Raw genomic sequence first — 21898 nt, forward strand, 5'->3', positions numbered from 1 at the left:
CGCCACCGATACTTTCCGTCACTGGCCGAGTGTATCCGAAAATAACCGATCCTTTTCGATTTTAGCATAGCCGAACGGTTAAATATCGGCCAAATTTTTTACAATAATTTTGAAATATATTTTATTAAAATTATTTTTTCAAGATTTCTTTAATTGTTGCATTTAATAATAAATTAGATATATTAATTTTATGCTTATACATAAATTTAGTTTTCTGATAGGACTATTAACTGCTTCATCATACCTGATATCGAGCATTTCAATTTAATGTAACGAATTTATACATTTTTGTAATGGAAAGATTATATAAAAATGTTATATATAATTTACTTTCAAAATTATCAAGTTTATAAAGTATATAAAAAATAATATAAAGTATAAATATTATGGATATTTTAAAATAAATTTTTTTTATGAGAAATTCACACGTTTAAAGTTAGAATATTTAAAGTTAGATATTATTTACGTGAAATTTTATAATCTTAAAGATTATAATGAAAAATTATTTAAAAACTCACTTATTCTTTATATAATTTAAAGTTTTGTTAAATTTGCAAAGAAAGAATTGCACATCACATTTCCAAAATATTCAATCACGCATACGTTATAAGCACTTTCTTTCAATTGTGTTAAACTCAGCTTATATACTCAAATTTTCTGATTGGTCAAAATCAAAAATTAATTTACTCCAGTGGCCAATCAAGAACGTCAAGAATCATTGACATGATTAAGATATAAGACATATGTTAAATAAAATTATTGATATAAGGACAAATATGTGATTGTTCTGATATTACATATGTTTTAATTTTTTTTACTGCTATAAATAATCGTAAAATAAATATTATTTTTATACAAATAAAAATATTTTTTAATTGATAATGAATACATCATATGATTTAATCTGAGGATCATCCCTTATTTCTATCGTTGATAGAGCCATCTACTGTAACATTATATTACTAACGTTTTTATCATGCATAAACAAAATGATAATTATCTTTGTTAAAATACTGCAAGAGATTCCACGATTCTTGAAGACAGTTTTGTGTCAAAGTTGTTGTGTTCATTATTGTATATTTGTTTTTTAGTTTTGTGTTTTGTATAAAAAGAGATACACAATTATGATACATAATAATAAAATATTTTAGTTGTGACACAATAAACATAAGTTTCTTTGGATTTTTAACTACAACTTTACGCGTAGTTTGAGTATAACCAATATGTCAGACGTTAAAAGTCTCGAATATCCAACATTAAAGGTACTTAATATTTTGATATTTATTTTACTATTAAATTTTTTTAAATCCTTAATGAAACGTTGACAAATCTTTATAAATTATTTATATTATTTAAAGCTAATTTTAAATCTAATTTTTATTTTAATTTCTATTATTTCTAAATATATAAAAACTTTATTATTATTTAAATTGAAAAATAATATAACAATATAATATTGTATTTTTAGGTTCCTTACGAATTACTTAATAAAAAATTTCGTTTAGCTCAAAAAGTCATAGATAGAGAAGCTTCATATGTACAAACAGCAGCTAATGAATTAATGAAAGATAATAAAACATCTGTTCCTGCTGGGGAAATGAGCATATTATTAGGAGGAGTTGTAGAGAAACTTCAAACTCTAAAAAGAAAAGCACAAGAATCTATTGCAGAAGAGTTACAAGCAGGAATGGTTTGCAAAAGACGACTAGAACATTTAAAAGAACATGCTAATACTGCACCAAGTGTTGTGAATCAATGGCGGCGACAAAGACTTGATAGAATGTTAATAGAATATTTCCTTCGTAAAGGTTATTATACAACTGCAACTAAATTGGCAGATAGTAGTGAACTTAGAGATTTAACAAATATAGGTATGTTAATTATTAATATTATTTATCTGATTATCAGAATATAAATGATATTATTTATTTTACTTCATATTTTTAGATGTTTTTATGGTATCAAGAGAAGTTGAAGCATCTTTAGCAAATCATGAAACTGCAAGATGTGTTGGATGGTGCTATGACAATCGATCTAAGTTAAGAAAATTAGGAAGTACTATGGAATTTAATTTACGTGTACAAGAGTTCATAGAATTAGTAAGACAAGATAGAAGGCTTGATGCTGTCAAACATGCTAGAAAATGTTTTACAAATTATGATGATTACCAGTTGCAAGAAATTCAATGTTGTATGGGACAATTAGCATTTCCAGCTAATACATCTCTTAGTCCATATAAAGATTTGCTAGATGAAAAAAGGTAAAGATTTTTTATTAAATTATTTTTTTAATTCTTATTAAATTATTTATTGTTCAAATTTAAACTTTTATATTTATTATTGTTATATTATTAATATATAATATATTATTAATATATAATATTTACAGATGGGATAGATTAATTGAGCAGTTCAGACATGAAAATTATAGACTTTTTCAATTAGCAAGTCAAAGTGTTTTTACAGTAGCATTACAAGCAGGTCTATCAGCATTAAAAACACCTCAATGTTATAGTGCAAATAAAGAAGGCAGAAATCCAAATTGTCCAGTGTGCAATGAAGCTCTCAATGAGTTAGCAGTTCCATTGCCTTTTGCTCATTGTTCACAGTCAAGACTTGTTTGCAGTATTAGTGGAAAACCATTAAATGAATATAATCAACCAATGATGATGCCAAATGGATATGTATATGGAGAACAAGTAAATAAATTTGTATTTTATAATATATAATTATTATATTACTATTTATTTATTATTATATATTATTTATTAAATTAATTCATAATATTTTATTTTAGGCATTGGAAAAGATGGCTCAAGAAAATAATGGTACTGTAATTTGTCCAAAAACCAAAGAAGTGTTTCCATACAAAAAAATAGAAAAAGTGTATGTTATGTAATAATTATTGACTCAAACATAATTTGTATTATATCTGCGTTTCATACTATGTACCAATATTAACAAAAGAAATAACTTCTATTTTTAAGGAAATATTTTTTTGCAAATTTTCTTTATGATCATCTACTAGAATAAAATGTGATACAAATGAATAATGTGTGGAAAACGTTCTAGTTTTTCGATATAAAAAGATATACAAATTATTATTATAATGTAGTTGGATATTAAACATAAAATCAGATTTTTGTCCTTATTCATTTATTTAACATTATCTCTACAATAAATTGAACAATTAAAACAATTCCATAAATCTATGTTTCAAGACATATTTTATAACCATAAACTTTGTAAGTATATTACAATGATTTATATTTATATTTATACTTTGCATGCCCAAACATTTTAACATAATGTGAAATTTATATTAACATTAGTGTAAATCTGATTCCTACTTTGTTATATAATTTTTTCTTTCATTTTTATATAAAAACAGATGTATCGTCATTTAAATATTCTTTCAATATAATAATTGTATATCTTAATGAAGAAAGCCTAATCTATCTAATGATATGCATTAAGCAATTTTAGATGAAACATGTTTATATAAGTGAATCAATATAAAAATATCCTTTCTATGCTCTATCAGCTTTAAATTCAATGATCTTTCATTCATTGGTTTTACTGAATTTTATAATTTATTGTCTGAATTGCTTCATGTAGAAGATTGTCCTTCTAGGAATTCGGATTCTAGGTTTTAGAATAAATTTTGTGGTCAATTTGGGGTGCAATATTTGAGGTAATTTAAGGTTTTTCTTTATAAAGATTTGTTTATAAATATGTGATTTTGATAATCAATTCAGAGCATAAATTGAAAATGTATAGAAATATTAGTTTTATATATGTGAATTAATAGAAATAGAATAAACAGTATTATAAATAGTAAAACTATAAGGCTTAGAAGATAGTATACATAATAGAAGTGCTGAGATTTGTAATTGTCACATGTTATTACATGTGGAAGTACTTAGATAATATTTACAAATCTTAGTAAGTTCATCAACAAAAATTTAATGATGTATACTTTTTGCTTTTTATAATGAAAATATCACATGTACATATATGTACATATGAATTAATATGAGAATAATTTTAAATTTTATTATTTGTTAATATAATTTCGAATTTGTTATATTTAATAATAATATAACAATAAAATAGTATACATCAATAACAAAATAATGAAAATACATTTTTCATTTAATGTAAAACAATTTTATAAAACAGCATTTTATAAAATTAAGATAAAATTTAAATATATATATATTATATAAGTATAGAATATATACATATATAAATATATATTTTGTAAATATACGATATAAATGTTATATGAAATCTTATTGAGCTTATTAAACATGCAATTTTGTGCTAGTATACACACTGCCTTAATCTTTTTTTTAATGTACAGCATATTAATTAAATAAAAGAATATAGTAAGCTCAAAATATTATATATTATAAAAATATCTTTAAATAAAGAAAAAAGAATAATAATTAAAAATACAAAATAATATATGTAATTAGTGTATATACCAAAACTGATGTTAATCAGAACATTTTCAAATTATTTATATTTTGTGTAATAATATATTGAGTTTAAAACATTTTTAATTGTTTAAAATTGATTATGTTTAAAAACATAAATATCAATTATATTTTAATATTCGTAATTATTAATCATAAGTTGACCAAGAAAAGTAGTATAAAATTAATATATCAAAACATATAAAATATAAAATTTATATTTTATGAGATTTCTAAAGGTAACACAACCTCTTATATTATTCAAAGTAAAAGTACAATTTCATGAAATATAATAAAATAATTAAATTATGAAAAACTATTCTGTGCAAAATATTTATGTATTATTATGTACCTTGATAAAAAAAGATATTATCGAGCTCTTTAAATGCATATATATGTATTTTGACAACACTAAATCTTTTAACTTACTTATTACAATTAGCACATTACTGAGCATTTAACAAAGAAGAAAATGATTTTCCATTTCCAACATCTTTGTCATTTAAATAGGACATAATTTAGTCCTAAGTTTTGTTATACTGTTAGTACGAAAAGTTAATAAACCACAGTCTTATTATAAATTTGGTCTATATAAATAACAATTGTTAAATGTACAGATCTTTTATGTGCTTATTTTAGCGGCTTCGAATTAACTCATATGAAAAACCTAATAATATATGATTATTAAGGCTTATTGGTCCAATTTAGTAGTAATAGTTTCATTGGGGCAGTGATTAAACATTAATATCATTAATATGATAATAGTGCAATAACAGATTTCTATTTTTCGCTTTCAACTTTAAACAGTTCATTATGAAATATTAGATTATATTAAATTTGATGATATAAACTCGATTTTTGAGGTACTATTTAATATTCTGATTTTTCCCTCCCTTCCCATTTAAATATTATAACAAAAATTATTTTAAATATTAATCAAACAAATAAAAATTATTAACATTTTACTTTATGAAATCATAATGATATTATAATGACATAAGATTTATTTTCAACTTCATTCTTCCAAATACTGAAAAATCTATTAAAAATAAATAGTGTAAATTCAAAATTGAATTGTACTTTATGTTGAACTCTAATTTTGTTTTTTTTTTTCTTGTATTCTTTTGATTTTTCAAAGTGAATATGTTCAAAAATGGATTAATATTCTATCATTAAATCTTGTACACATTAAGATAATTCAAAAGATATATTTGCTACCAAAATAGGCATGACCATAGAAAACAATATTCCAGTAAAAATTCCTGTAATTAATGATGCTGCCCCAAACATGCCAGCTGTTGCCATGTATTGAGAATCTACCATTCTAAAATAAAAGTTCCATCTCTAATATTTTTGATATCAAAAATAAAAAAAAATTTTTTTTTATTTCATAAATCTCACCTTGGACAATACATCATAGATAAAGAAGAAAAGTAGCCACTACTTATTCCCATTGTAATGGCGATTAAAAAATAAATCCAATCATTATTAATATATACTGGTAATGTTCTTAAAATACCTTTTGGTTTGTAATTACATAATAAAAACAATGGTATATACAAAATACGTAATGCAACTGGGATTATTAAGTACCTCTTACTAGGCTATGAGAAAAAAATAATAAAAATTAGTGGTTATATTTAGTATTTAATGAATCTTATGATAAATTGACTCACCCATTGAACCAATGATGCAATTGAACTACCAATTAGAGCTGTAATGTTGAATGTGAGGAAACACATAACAGTGCTATAATAATCTGGCGGAACTATGAAGTTAGGATCCGAACGTATTATATCAGAATGAACAGATGGAAACAAAGAAAGAGTTACAAAAAATATAAAAAATGTATTGAAACATTGAGGAAAACACTGTTTGAATATTTTCCAATAAGGTAATGTATCATGTTTGCCCCTTGTACTATTTTCTAATTGTCTTTTATTTATTCCTTTTTGATGCAATAATTCACAATACCGGTAAAATCTCTACAATCAATAATAATTTATGTAAAAAATTAGTCTTAATTTGTAATAAAATATGTAATAATATAAAAATATAATTCTTACATTTATTGGAAGTGCAAAATAAGTATCAAAGCATGCAAGAAGAATAAACAATGCTGTTATAAAATAATATATTGCCGCAGTCCGAGCATTTGGTGCCATATATTGAGCAAGAAAATTAATTATTGCTGTAAATGTTCCACTTATATTCTGAAAATAATATAGAGTAATCTGAATATAATTACATCATATGTTTCATCATAAAATTGTACAAGTTGATATTTACCGTGCCTAGGATAACAGCTCCTGTGTACTTTGTAGGTAATTTTGCCACCATACCAAACACAGAGTTTTGGTAAATTCCATTAGCAGCTGAAAGATATTTCATAAATAAAGATTATTCAAATAAAAACATAGATTTGAAAAAGTAAAAAAAAGTAAAAAATGAATGTACCTTAAAATAATTCTTTAATAAAGTATAATTTATTTAAAATATTATATAATTGACTTTTATTTTGAAATTTCTATAAAAATAATTTTATCTTACTGTTTAATATAATAACAGAAATCATGGTAATCCAGAAAAAGGCACCTGGCCAATCAGAGCTATCAGTCATTGCCAAAATAACGGTACATACAAATATTAAAACTTGTATGAAAATACCCCATACTATACGTGTTGTCAAATTGCCACTAAAAGAACCAAAAAATTATATTCACAATTAAATATTAATTTTTTATAAATTATCATAAACTAAAAAATAAGTTTTAGTATATAACATATATATAAGATATTAGATTGGAATTATTCAAAATATACACACCCAAATTGTATAAATACATTTAACCAATTAAATAGTATATTTGGTATCTGTGCTGCAAATGCTAAATATGAAAGGAAATTTGTAGCATAGTTTGTTTCAATCCCTGTATATTCCTTAGATAATTTGTAATTAACAAAATACTGAAAGAATAATTAAAAATTTATAACTTGTGTAAAATTACACAAAATTAGTAAGAAAAATATAAAAAAATATATTTTAAAGAGTATAATGCATACATTTTTTGCTGTTATGAACATGTTCCATGGCATCAAAATTCCAATTCCATGAAGTATCATTATGCAGAATATTATATTTAATCTAAAATTATATAAACAAACAAATGAAAATAAAATTTTTAATAAATTATATTAAAAATACGAAATTGTATTTACCTATCTTTGGGAGGATTTAATTCAAGCTCTGCTTGATCCATTGTAACTCCTTTAAAATTTAATTCATCATCAGGTCTACCTGTACCTTCCCAACCAGGAGAAAGACGTACAGGCTCAGTACCTATAATAGAAGCATTATGATTTATACATATACATATCTTTAATCTTATTGCTAGTAGAATAATAGTACTTAGAACTATCTTAAAAACACTTTACTAATGCTTCAATTTGAAGCAATTTATTAATTTAGTGATCATAATACAAGCATTTGATATATACATTACATTTATATGATTTGATATTATATATTATATATTTATATCTTAAATTTATATAACAGAATGGAAAAAATATATATGCATTTATTTTAATGATATAAATATTATATTGTAAAAAAAAAAAACAAAACATTAATTACCAGTTGGAACATGAATTTTAAAAGTATTATATGAAGTTTTAATGTAACCTGAGGACAAAGATATTCATATATTGAATTCCATATCTGCTTAAATTATATTCCTGTGTAACATACATAATATTATGGTATTATATAAAAAGAAGAAAAAATATTATGGAATTATAAAACTAAATGATAAATTAAATACAAATAATATTAGAAAAATTTATGTTAAGTGATTAATATTAATGATGAAATAATCTTAAATAATTTTAATTTATTAATAAATTTTAATAACCCAATATATATATTATATAATATTTATATTTTATTTTATAATAAAATATATGTTTATTAATATTTCTCATACATTTTAGTTAACAAATGTTATATTTTATATAAAAACATAAACAAAAAACATATAATATGCATACAGTGTTTAATTTTTTATATTTTAATAGATAAATTATTTTTATAACAAAAAAATATTTTTTTCAATTAAAAGATTATAATAAAATGTAATATTATGTATTGAAATATTATAAACAAAACTATTTTAATTTTTTATTTAATATAAAAATTTGTATTATTTTATTCCATTATATTATCATATATATATATATATATATATATATATATAAAATATTTATTTACAATAAAAATGATTTCTAAAAGAAGACACATCTTTTTCAATTTTTTTTGAATATATTATTTTTGCACAATAATAAAAAATTTCATAAATTTTGATAAAAGATTAAAATATTTTGTATATTTAGAAAAATATCTTTAATGAACCTTAAATATATATTATTAATAAATTGTATTAATTATTTATATTAATTTCTTGATAAAATAAATTAAATTATTAAAATAATAATTAAATTATTTGAAAAAGTGCAAAATGATTTAGTATCAAATAATTTCACAAATATATTAATTTAATAATTTATATATTATAATACATAATAAGTAAAAATAATACTCAACATTTCATAATAAATATAAAAAAAAATTATTTTCTTCAAAAATGAATTTGAATATCTCACAAAATATCTCACAAAATATAATACTGAATGTTTGAAAACTGATGTTCAAAGTGAATTATGTGAATCTTCACTACTAAGAGACCGGTTTGGTAAAATATTTGTAATGGAATTAAAAAAAAAAAAACTCTCACTTCCAAGAAGAGTAGAATTCTTAGCATTTAAAATAGAGTGAAACAGAAACGATTGACATTCGAAAGATATTCAAAGATAAAGAAAAAAATATGGTTAAGAAAGGAAGTAGTATATACCTTTCGCGGGTACGATGCGTGTTCCATTCGAATCTTTTAACAAAGTTTGTTCTTCGGGACCTACACTGAATTCCTTCTTTGTATAACTACCCGCCATTTTTTCACAGTTTTTAAACTTAAATCAGATTAAGAATAATTTAATGTTAAAAATTAATGCACTATATATTATTTTTGTAGAAATAAATTTTTGATAGTTATTTTGTCTGAATGTTATTTCTGATTTATTAAACGGACGGATATTATTCAAAATTCAAATAATTATTAGAAAACTTGAATTATAAGGAAATATTTAATTTGCATTTGTGGAGTTCTTCCAATTTTTCTTGGATTTCGTTTTAGAATAAAAAACTTCACAAATTGGTATTAATATTACTGCATATTCAGTAGTTAAAGCTTTACAGTTATGAATAGAACTGTTCTCCAACGTGCAAGACATACCATCTTTCTGTTTTATTTTTATAGGTTAAGATAAGATAGGGTTAGAGTTCGACAAGTGAGCTCCACACTGCGCGGAGATTCATGAACTAAGTTCGAGATGTTGCGATACGCGCGCAATCTTTAATATTTAAATTAATAAATAGAAAAAATTTATGATGTACACAACTGATATATCTAATAATAAAGCCATTATTGCTTCTTGATTGATGTATCTGAATTAAAATATCATTGAATATTCTCACAGGAATATGTAAAAAATAATATATATACATAATATTTTAATTTATAAATATGAATTATAATCATAAATTGATCCGCTATATAAAAGAATAAAATTTATGGAAATTGATATATGATATTGTAACTATTATTACAGATACACAGTAAAGATTTTATGATGATTATATATATTATATAGTTATATTTTTTAAATACAATCACGATAAACTTTTCGAAAAGATCAATCTCAATAATGCAATATTTTGTTAAAGATCATTTTGAGCAATTTTTTCATATATTTTTCATATTCGGCGATCGATTTTAATTTTCTTAGAGTTATATAGAAGAGTTATATTTTTCACATTATGTATTGATATAACAAATTAATTAATTTAAATAAAAATTATATTAGATTTTGATTCAAGAAGTTCTATGATCTATTCTTGTAAATATTTGTAATATTTGTTATTACGAAAATAATCATAAAAATTATATCAGAAGATATATTACATTATATTTTGCATACAATCTCACATGAAATTAAGACAGATTATAATATGTAATAGTAATTTGTTTAGAAGATTTATGAAATATGTAAATGCGAGATTATTCAGACATTCCGTTTTTCGCGGAATTTATATGTGAAATAATTAGAAGAAAAGAGTATAAATTCTTTTCTTCTTCAAAATATAAATATAAATATATTCTTTTTTTTTAATCACTGGAATTCGATTTCTTATTTAATTTTGATTTAATTTATTTATTAAAATTCTATTTCAAAAAAGTTTACTAAACTTATAGGCTTCTTATCAAGTTCAATTAACAACCTAAATAATAATCTATTGATTTAGAATAAGGCTATCTTTCCATAAGTTGTTATTTAATTTTGTTAGTTGAGTTAAATAAGAAAATAGCTGTTATAAGGCAGTCATTTACAATAAAATATATTATAATATATAATGTGAAAAATTTGTTTGTTTATAACTTAAAAACAAAACTTGATTATTATGTGTATATATATATATATATATATATAGAAAAATATAGCTTAAAATAATATTTTTAACAACATATTATATTTAAATCATTGAAAACATACTTTTTAAAAAAATTTATCATAATTACATTTAAAAAAATATGTATCATATGATTTTTATGTTTATTTACAGGAAAACTAAATACACCAGATTATGTTCTTTTTGAAATCATTCAATTTTTGTTTGAATCATTTCTTACATTTCTTATACTTTACAAATAAATGTTTCATATTTATGAAATAATTAATTATTAGATATATTAATATATTTTGGAGTGATTCATATTTCTTTTACAAAAATTATTAACTTTTTGTATTTAAAATTGGACATTTTTACGCTTATGCGAATAAAAAAACATAATTTATGATTATATTTGATATTTAGATATAAGAGATATTATGGTTTTCATTTCATGTCTAAATATAAAATTATAAATATTTATTTTTAAATACTTTTAATATGTTATATTATATTTCTATACATATAATTTTTAAATTGGAGATCATGAATTTTTTTTTTTAAATACTTTTATTAACCCCAAGTTTCAACTTGATATCGATTTTCATTTTCTAATTGTTTAATAAAATTTTCTGCATCTTTTTGAGTTGATTTAGTCATATCTTTGACTAAATTAATAAATTCTTCACGAACACAATTTGGCATATTTTTAGAATTACCTGCTAGATAAATGTTACCATTCTTATTAAGAAACTCCCAACAAAGTGTTTTCTGATCATGTATAATGTGCTGTACATATCTGAAATATTTATAGAAAAAAATTATAGAAGTTATGTACAATGTAAATAATTCATATAAATATAAATCATTTAAGAATTACACAATTTACGCTGTTTTATTATAAAATATAAAAATATTAACTTACATCTTATGTTTTTGATCTCTGGAAAAGGCACAAAATAAATTTAAACCTTTTTCCAATGATAAATATTCAAAATCATCTTTGCAATGATAATCTTTTTCCTTGTTTCTACAACCAAAAAAAAGAATGCAATTACTTAAATTGTCATCTAATACAGATTTATCCAATAGAGCTGAACGAAATGGTGCAATTCCTGTTCCAGGACCAATAAATATCATTGGCTTATGATATTCAAATTTAAATGTTCCTTTCTGTATCCAAAATATTATTTTATCGTTTTTTACTAAATTTGCTAACCAATTTGAACATAATCCAAATCTTGGTTCCACTAACTTTGTCTTATATTTTACTACAGCTACCAAGAGATGAATTTCATTTTTAGCAATTCTTAAACTTGAAGCTATGCTAAAAGCACGAGGTTTTATGGGAGACATAATTTCAAATAATAGTTTTATATTTAATTTACTAGTTGTATGAGGAAAGTCTGCAAATAACTCTAAAATATTTCTTCTTGGTCTATTAATATAATTATAAAGCTCTTCTTGGCCATTTGCTGTTGTAAATTCATATAACTTTTCCTTTTCTAATTTATTTTCACTGATAAAAAATAATAGTTGCATTGTAGACCTACGTGGTTTAAAGCTTAAATCCCAATATTGTTCTACAATTTGATATAGAGTTAGAGTTTGTTTTAAAACAGTAGGTACTTTAATTTCTTTTTCAGATATTTGAATTAATATATCTGGATTTAATTGTACATTATTATCATTGAATATATTAAAAAATCTTTCAATTTGTTTCTGAGAATTTTTAGGTCTAATATATACTATATCTCCAGGTTGATAATTAATGTTACCTGATTGAAATTTAATTAATCTAACATCTTGAAAATGATCTTGTGCTGTAGTTCTTATATTTTCAATTATTGTACCCACTTTAATTTCATTATTTATATATATTTCTTCCATAAAAATTTTTCCATCATGAATTGAACTATATTCATTATTTAAGGAATTTTTATTTATTTCAGAAATATGAAATCTTTCAATTATGTTACTTTTATTATTCTCTGTAATTATATCTGTTGTAGAAATATTAAATGTATTGGTAATTTTCATCCACATTTGTTCTAACCAAGGATCAACAACAGCATCTATCCCTAAATCATGTTGATCATCTGCTAATCCAAGAGGTATTAATTCCTTTGCTCCTAATTGCATTAATCTTTTGTTTAATTTTTTTGCTGCAAAATTAAATTTTTGATAGGAACTGTCACCTAAGCCTAATATTCCATAGTTTAAATTAATAAGCAATGTGGTTGGCAGATTTTTTCGTAGTAGAAATCTCCAAAATTGTCTCATATTATTAGGAGGATCACCTTGACCTGTTGTTGCAACTACAAATACTATTATTTTTTCTGAATCAAGATTTTGTATATTATAATCATTCATTGCAAAGATATTACTTTCTAATCCCTTTCTGAAATAAACAGATTTTTGTAATAAAACTGATTACAATTACTATCTTTAATCATGAAATATAAGAAATGAATAATAAACAAATTTTCTAATAATTAACAAATTCAAACTTTCTAATTGCGAAACAAAATATATTTCTATATATATAATAGAGGAAGGACAATAACAAAACCTTTTGGCATTTTTCCAAATTTGTTCAGCCACATCTTGTGCAGTACCTGTCTCACTACCATACAATATTGTAATTTTCATGTTTACTGCGAACAATTCTTTAATGTAAATCTTTTGAAAAAGAATATTTTATCATATCTCAAGACACCATGTTAGCAATTTTCAGCTGATGTACTGTGACGTCATTGGTCATTCAATAGACGATATCTGGAGAAACATACGTAAATTTTGTGAACAGGGTATGTAAACTATAAAAATAAAAAAAATTTTTTTCCGCATTAAACATATTTCACATATGGTAACAATCTTACTTAATCAAATGTCAAGGATAGGTCTAGGCTAAGTCCCATTTGGCGCTTGGCCCAAGATATTTATAAATAAAAAATAGTTTTCCGTATACATTGTGCGAACAAATGGTTTATCATAAATATTGTACACTTTAATCATCGTTAATTATCAAAGATTCAATATACTATCTAACTTTAAGAAATTATCATAATTTTAAATATTAAAAGTAATTGAATGTTTTGAAATCGATATAAAAATGTTAAAAATTAAAATGAGAAAAGTTTACAATGCATCTTAAAAACCGGAAACTGACATGATCCTATCAGTGTAACCATAATATGAAATGTTTAAAACTATTTATTATATATTATAACCAAAATATCTATGTATGAATTCTAATTATCTTTATGGATAAGTTAATTTAAAAGAAATAAACGATTGCTAATTAAGCTGCTTATGAATGAATTATGTGATGTAACTGCGTGTGAAATGTCGATTTTTTATAGATAAAATGATGTTGGTAGCATTGACATCTGTTTGCGAATGATTGTCAAAACCTATTTTCTCAACGAAGTCCGCAGTTTTGCATGCTAGTTCGTAGGAAAACATCATGACTGCGTTCGATTCGTAGAAAGGAAAGAGGCGCAAAGTGCAGCCGTGAGAAAGATAGCGCATCTGTTTTTGAGGAGTGAGTGAGTGCAGAGAAAGGTTTCTCGTCTCGTTTCGCTCGCGTTTCACCCGTTCGACGAGTGACGTGCCTCGGGTCTTCGTCGGTAGAGAAAAAGATTATTTCGATTTTAACGCAAAGAGAGAAGACGCGGGCTTTTGTCCTCGCGAAAAATTTACTACGCGATCGTGTCTTAACCTTTTCTATTGTTAAATGTGATTAAAGTGGGCTGTTGGCCGTAGTGTGTGATTTCTGCGACCCACGATTGTCCTCTCGTCACTTTCGCAGCAATCGACCGATGCATAGTACTTCGATGGAGCTTATTCGCGCGTGACAGCAACTTTCGGGACACCAGGCTCGACTTTTGCCAGGTAGTCCCAATTCCGATTTACCACGTGTATCAGCTTTGCATTATTTTGAAAATTGTGTTCACATTTTTCTTTGACGCGACGCTTGCACGATATAAAAGCGGCCAGAGGTCAGTCACATTTTAAACTTTGGTTACAGTTTACCGCGTTTTGAAATGTTTAGCCTTGTCAAGGAATTCAGTATCACGTTTCTTTAGAAACGTACGTTTACATGCTCTTCGCACACTGTCATTATTCTTACATATGTATTATTTGTATGTGATTAATATTTATCTATGTAAATAAATTGCCTCTTAATAAATTTTTTTATTTTATGTTATTTGTGGATGTAAATCTTTTGTTAAGAGTACAAAATTATTTACATTAATAAAATTGATATTTACTTTTGTTTAATGATATATATATATATATATATATATATATATATATATATATATATATTGTATGTACCATGTTATTTTTTATTAGTCAAACCTTTTCTTTTTTTTTTTTTACAGATTTTGGTAGCTGTCTACATTTACATTATTGTGGCAGCTTTTATTTTCTTACATATGATCAACATGTATACCACATGACATGAACTTCATTCTATGACAAGTATATAATATCATTAATATTTATGGAAATTATCTTTGTCACATTTTATGACATAAAATATGAAAAATTTTATTACTATATGCAATAACAATTTAACAAGTATTTAATGTAACTTTTGACACCACATTTATGCTTTATAAATACTTTTAAATAGTGTATGAACACACATTGTCTATGCATTAAAGACAATAGTATTTATATAATAAAGGGCCATATAGAGAAAATGAATAGCAGGCTTGAAGAACAAGAATCAAAATGGACATGTGAATATTGTACATATGAGAATTGGCCTTCATCATTGAAATGCACTATGTGCAGAGGTGCCAAACCTTTATTAGGGGAGGATATTTATCGCCTACGAGATCCAAGTCCACAAAGGTCTGGATCAAATGTTGCATCTGGTCCAGTAACTCATTTAAGCCCAACAGATTCTTTCAATCTTAGTTCTCAAAATGTTCCATTGGGAAAATGGTCATGTGCAATGTGTACCTATCTTAATTATCAAAATACCACACGTTGTGTTCAGTGTGGAAATAGAAAACCTACGGGTCTTAATCAATCAATACACTCTATAGCCTCAAATTTGCATGAACACCTAGCACCTCTTAGGCTAGGAGATCCACCACCAAACTCAGGATCAAATCCTCCTCCAATAAACTTACATCCAGAAAGATATTATAATTTACAAGCTAATTTACATCCTGAGAAATGGTCTTGTCTTGTGTGTACTTATGAAAATTGGCCAAAAGCCACAAAGTGTGTGATGTGTGGTAATCCTAAAGAAAAAGATAGAAGAGATAGAACAACCAATAACATGGGTGTTATTTTACCAAGCCCAGAAAGAGATCATAGCCAACGAAACTTACCTTCTCCACCTCATGCACCATATATTCATCAAACCCAAAGAGATGAAAATTTGGCAGTAGGACGAAGGTAAATTTATTTTTTATATTTCCTTAATAATAATTCTTTTTTTATATTTCTATATATGATAATTAATAATTAATAATGAGAATATTTTAATAGAATTAGAAAAAAATATATTATAAATTTTTTTATATTATAGGAATTCACATAGATATCCTGATAGCAGAAATGATAATATATCAACTCCTCAATCCCCTAATAATTGTGACTATGAGCGTAGATTAAAACAATTAAGGCGTCACACTGATTGGTGCTGGTTAAATGCATGTCTTGGCATTGTGGAAGGTGATAATGCTCCTGTTGAGGCTTATTTGGCAAGTGGCGGTGATCCTGCTCGTCAATTGACGCATTCAGAAGTTCTGCTTCTAAATAGAAGTAGTGCTTTTGATGTTGGACATACTTTAGTACATTTAGCTATTAGGTTTGTGAGAAGTAATTTTTCACAATGAATTTCTTTGCTATTTTAATTTATTTTATACAATTATATGTATATTTTTTTAGCTATATATCAATTTATACATTACACATAGCAAAATAAATCAATTATTATTAAGAAAGACAAAATCTTTGAATTGTTTTTTATACAATTTATGATATTTTTAACAGATTTCAAAGAGAAGATATATTAGCAACATTATTATCACAAATTGAAGGTTCTGGATCTGGAGTAAAAAGAGTACCAAGTTATGTTGCACCAGATTTGGCTGCTCAAATACGCAGACACGTCACTACTAGTATCCGGTTACGCAAGGGTTCTTTCCCATGTTATTTCGTCACTGATATAGCTACATTTGCTTTGCCCGCTGAGGTTAATATGATATAATACTTTTTTCAGAGTATTATGGGATATATTAGTGTTAAAAACATTAATTTCTAATAAATTATATAAATTACAAATGAAAAATAAATTATTAGGTTGAAGATTTACCAAGTATAGTGCAAGAACAAATGTTGGAAGAATTATTAGATAAAGAAGCTCAACAGCAATTAGAAGGTGGTGGAGGAGAACCACCAGCATTAAATTGGTCTTTAGAAATTACTGAACGTTTAGGAAGTCGCTTACATGCACTTTGGAATAGATCTGCTGGAGATTGTTTATTAGATTCTGCAATGCAAGCTACTTGGGGTGTTTTTGATCGAGATAATGCTTTAAGAAGAGCTCTTGCTGATTCTTTACAACAAGCTGGTCAATTGTAAATAATTCTTAAAGTATTTTCGGTTACTGTTTTACAAATACAATATATATATATATATATATACATATATATAAAATTATAGCAACATAATTTTATCAATCTAGTTTTTATCCTCGATGGAGAGAATATGAAGCTTCTCAAGCATCTAGAATGTTGGATTTTACGTTAGAAGAGACTCAATGGCAAGAAGATTGGGAAAGTTTATTAGCAACTGCTGCTCAACCAGGAAGTGCTTTAGAACAATTACATGTATTTGCACTTGCCCATATTTTGAGACGACCTATTATCGTTTATGGAGTTAAATATGTTAAAAGTTTTAGGGGTGAAGACATAGGTAGGTATATATTATGATAAACATAATTTAATATATAAAAATTATTATATTATTTTATTAAATAAGATATTTTCATATAGGTTATGCAAGATTTGAAGGTGTTTATCTTCCACTTTTATGGGAACCTTCATTTTGTATTCGATCACCTATTGCTTTGGGTTATACACGTGGTCATTTCACGGCTTTAGTTCCAATCGAACCATATACATCAACTAGAATACCACCTCTTTCGTCTCACGGTGGTGTAGGCTTGGGTGGTGGTAATAGTCCACTTCAACAGCTACAAATCCAAATGCAAACTACATTCATGCCATTAATGGATCGAGAACATAAACTTTTACCAATACATTTTTTAAGTCCGGAAGAAGTTGGTCGAGAAGAATCTATTTTGAAGGAATGGCTTGATGTATGCAGAACTGAGGGTGGTATTCTTGTTGCGCAACAAAAACTACACAAGAGACCATTATTAGTAGCACAAATGCTAGAAGAATGGTTAAATCATTATCGAAGACTCGCGTAAGTAATATCTATGAATATATCTAAGATATGTTAATATACTAATATTTTTTTGATTACTTGCATATATATATATATACATATATAAATTGTTTATTTTTATCATTACAGTCAAACTAATAATGCACCTTTTTTGAGACCAGCAGTTTTACAAGATTACAGTAGCGATGGAGATACAGAGGATGAATAACAAGGTGCAAGATTAAGTTATTAAAATTCAGCCGAGAAGACTTTTTTCAGAATTTTCTCAAAACTAATTGTAACACAAGATCTCAGAGATTCACAGTTTTCTGAATATAGCAGAAAAAAGTGTATGAATGTTATGATACACACATTCATTGGCAATGTATCATCTTTGAATGATTTTTGTACATTAATATTGGTTATTGAACTATTGACGTCTAAAATCTTACCGATTCATAATATTTAATTATATCGGACGTTTATTCATTTTTACGAGTAGTTGCTATATTATTTTATTGTTACTTAATCACGAGACTACATAATAAGTAGTTCTGTTGCCAAAGTGCGATTCTGGGTATCAAAGCAGTAAGTGAACGAACGAAATTTTGTTACGGTTAATAGTGTTTTAATTAGAGTTAGTTTTTTTCTCGATAAATTGATTATTATCGAGGATATATAATATTAATTTTCACAATATGTTTATAACTAAAACGTTATTAAACTATTGTGATCTTAATATTAATAAGAGTTCCTTTAACATGCGGCGATTAAGGTAAAGTGATCAATCTATATTATCTTCCATTTGAATACATTCATATCCATCAATAAAAATCGGATAATAATAGAATCAATTTCATCTTCATGAATTTACATCTTCATATCACTTTCATAAGAATCAATAGCGTTAAAGTCATTTCTCCAAAATTTTTTTTCATAACATAAAAATTAGAAAAATATAAATCCAAAGCAAAGTTTTTAGTTTCTAACACTCATGTAATTAACACAAGATTATTTTCTTTATTCAAAGGAAAAAATGCGATATTCAATGTATCATTTAATATTATTAATTCCATTGTAATTTCTCTGAGTTTCTTGAAGTTAAGAATTGGTGAACTACAAGTTAAACATAATGTTGGTTTAAAATATATAGACTTTTCTACTTCTCGGTATAATGAATTATCAATTTTAATAAAATTGAGTCCAATTTATGGTCTCGTTAAATATAGGATTAGATTCCTATTCCTCATTGTTAAGAAATGTGATTTGAACCATTAACTGTTTTGAATTTAGAGATTTCATTATGGAGTAAAGAAAAAAATTATATTTAAATTATAATTAATTAAGCAGAATATCTGTATAGAAAATATTGGACTTGTTTTTTGGTTGCTTTTATAAAATATGATATAAAAAAAATTTGTACAGAATACATCAGCGTTGTCGCATATAGAAGGTAAACAAATTAAGAGCAAAAGGATTTTTGTTCGTTAATTATGAAAAGAAAAAAAAAAAAGAATAAAAATAAAAATAAAAAATAAAAAAGGGGAGAAATATTCGATAAAAAATGTAAATTAGAAAATTTATAAAGGTATAAGTATATGTATATTGGTCGCAATTTTTGTCTGATCATACGTGTGAAAGTACTCAGAGATTCTGGTACGGATCATGTGATTTTTAAGATAAGTACTAACCTAAGGGCTGAAAAAAAATTCTATAATTGTCCTTGGATCACTTGTTAATTCTGAGCTGTGTTAATATTAGTGTAAAAAAGAGAGATGCGAAGTCGAGTTACAACGACACTTTTCTCTAATTAGAGACAGGGCGCAGCGTTGTACTTTTTCCGTGGCTGCTTCCGATATATATACATATATATATATATACAATATATATATATATATATATAAACATATATAAAGTACGAATTAAATTGTACTTTTTCCTGTGTGAAAGAAGAAGAAGAAAGTATAAAATAAGAAGAAGAAAAATAGGAACAAGATAAAAATAATAACGATCAACATTGTGCGAGTGGCTTAATCGTACACAATATAGTCATCATAAATTAACATATAGCAGTATAATAGAACTTTTATAAAACAAGGAGATAAAAAAAGAAAAAATGATTATGAAAACAGAATAATAAGTAGTAATAGGTACTATTTAGTACCAATTATATAATTGGTATGTGTGAATACATAATATATATATATATATATATATATATATATATATATATATACACATGTATACATATACTATAATATGAGGTCAAGAATGGATAAAGATTTAATGGTAAACTAGCTCGGCCAAATAATGAACCCTAATCAAAAAAGTACAAAAAATCGTAAGAGGGAAATGGTAACGTTTCTTTCTAATGAAGACATGTTATTATTACACATGTGGTATCGCTTAAAGTTTAGTCTCGTTTTTACTAATTCTAATGTAGTTTCTAGTCCTTTTTAGCACTGTCGTTTTTCATAATCACACGCGAAGCATGTGATTTAATTATTGCGAGATTATCCGAAAGGCTCGAAGATTATTCGGATAGAAACATGTTTCACAAGTCAATTCCAAAAAAAAAAAAAAAAAAAAAAAGGAAAGAAAAAAAAAAGAAAAAAAAATTAAAATAAAATTATTATTTAAAAATAGATAAAAAGAAAAAAATGAAGATAAATTTTCGAAACGAAGTAACGTCGTGTCGAAAAAGTAACGATTTTATTGCTATTGTTATATTTTTTTTTTCTTTTGTTTTGTTTCTTTATTTTTATTTTTTTCCTGTTCTTATTGTTAATGCGAATATAATACTAAGTGATCATTTTATTATTTGTTTTGAATAGAAGGAAAAAAAATATATATATATTTTTGCGACATGACGTCACACGTGGTGAAATTATAATGTAAAAAGAAGATCAACAAAAAAAATGATGCTCTGGTGGTGTATTTTCTTTCCCCCATTAACGTGTAAGTGTTTCTCGCTCGTGTTGCCAGAATTAACTCTCGGCAGGTGATAAAAGAATATAAAAAAAAAAATACAAAGATTTAAGAATTTAATTAAAATCAGATAGAAATCTATATTAATATAGAATATATAAAATAGATTATATTATATAATATATCGATGTACAATAATTCTAAATGACGATTTATATTATTATTATAATTATTATGATTATCATTATATATATTATTATTATTATTATTATTATTATTATTATTATTATTATTATCATTATCATCATCATCATTATCATTATTAAATCCGTAATAAGAATTATCGAGGTGGATTGATCAAATTTATGTTACTTCATGTCCTTTGATCCCGATGATTATATATGTGAAATATTTTTAATTAATTGATCTGATTTAGAAATTTTCTACATATAAGATATTTTCTTAATTCGATTCTTCGATGCAATAAATATTGGCAATATTAA

General features: G+C 24.7%; 3 protein-coding genes across 9 annotated transcripts; 2 read left to right on the forward strand and 1 right to left on the reverse strand.

Annotated features, from left to right (window-relative positions):
- The first annotated feature begins 788 nt into the window (after positions 1–788).
- Kaz (E3 ubiquitin-protein transferase Katazuke) lies at positions 789–3138 on the forward strand. The gene is made up of 5 exons (XM_003690132.4): positions 789–1262; positions 1469–1871; positions 1948–2260; positions 2389–2698; positions 2797–3138. The coding sequence occupies exons 1-5, from the start codon at positions 1224–1226 to the stop codon at positions 2896–2898; spliced, it is 1167 nt and encodes a 388-aa protein (XP_003690180.3). The 5' UTR covers positions 789–1223; the 3' UTR covers positions 2899–3138.
- A 726-nt stretch (positions 3139–3864) lies between these two features.
- On the reverse strand, positions 3865–14222 carry LOC100867116 (NADPH-dependent diflavin oxidoreductase 1). Of its 6 annotated transcripts, XM_086908053.1 has the most exons (14): positions 13925–14211; positions 13615–13820; positions 11968–12072; positions 11762–11841; positions 9391–9505; positions 7700–7820; positions 7544–7625; positions 7308–7447; positions 7031–7176; positions 6770–6855; positions 6547–6693; positions 6157–6465; positions 5882–6084; positions 3865–5804 (listed from the first exon to the last, which is right to left on the reverse strand). In XM_086908053.1, exons 5-14 carry the CDS (start codon positions 9485–9487, stop codon positions 5669–5671), a joined length of 1467 nt encoding a protein of 488 aa, XP_086764179.1. In that variant the 5' UTR covers positions 9488–9505; positions 11762–11841; positions 11968–12072; positions 13615–13820; positions 13925–14211; the 3' UTR covers positions 3865–5668. The 6 variants fall into 6 exon arrangements, with proteins under 6 accessions (XP_086764179.1, XP_086764177.1, XP_086764176.1 ...); XM_086908051.1 differs by lacking the exon at positions 9391–9505 and having other exon boundaries at positions 13925–14222; XM_086908050.1 differs by lacking the exon at positions 9391–9505 and having other exon boundaries at positions 11968–13443; positions 13925–14222.
- Positions 14223–14426: 204 nt separating this feature from the next.
- On the forward strand, positions 14427–19894 carry trbd (ubiquitin thioesterase trabid). 2 transcript variants are annotated; one of them, XM_012489231.3, is made up of 8 exons: positions 14427–14939; positions 15434–16466; positions 16600–16881; positions 17067–17268; positions 17376–17653; positions 17761–17990; positions 18071–18506; positions 18618–19894. In XM_012489231.3, exons 2-8 carry the CDS (start codon positions 15691–15693, stop codon positions 18694–18696), a joined length of 2283 nt encoding a protein of 760 aa, XP_012344685.1. In that variant the 5' UTR covers positions 14427–14939; positions 15434–15690; the 3' UTR covers positions 18697–19894. The 2 variants fall into 2 exon arrangements, with proteins under 2 accessions (XP_012344685.1, XP_012344680.1); XM_012489226.3 differs by having other exon boundaries at positions 14470–15046.
- The last annotated feature ends 2004 nt before the right edge of the window (positions 19895–21898 follow it).

Source organism: Apis florea, unplaced genomic scaffold (genome assembly GCF_048593485.1).
Source record: "Apis florea isolate Af1SG1 unplaced genomic scaffold, ASM4859348v1 contig_3036_pilon, whole genome shotgun sequence".
Lineage (NCBI taxonomy): Eukaryota > Metazoa > Arthropoda > Insecta > Hymenoptera > Apidae > Apis > Apis florea.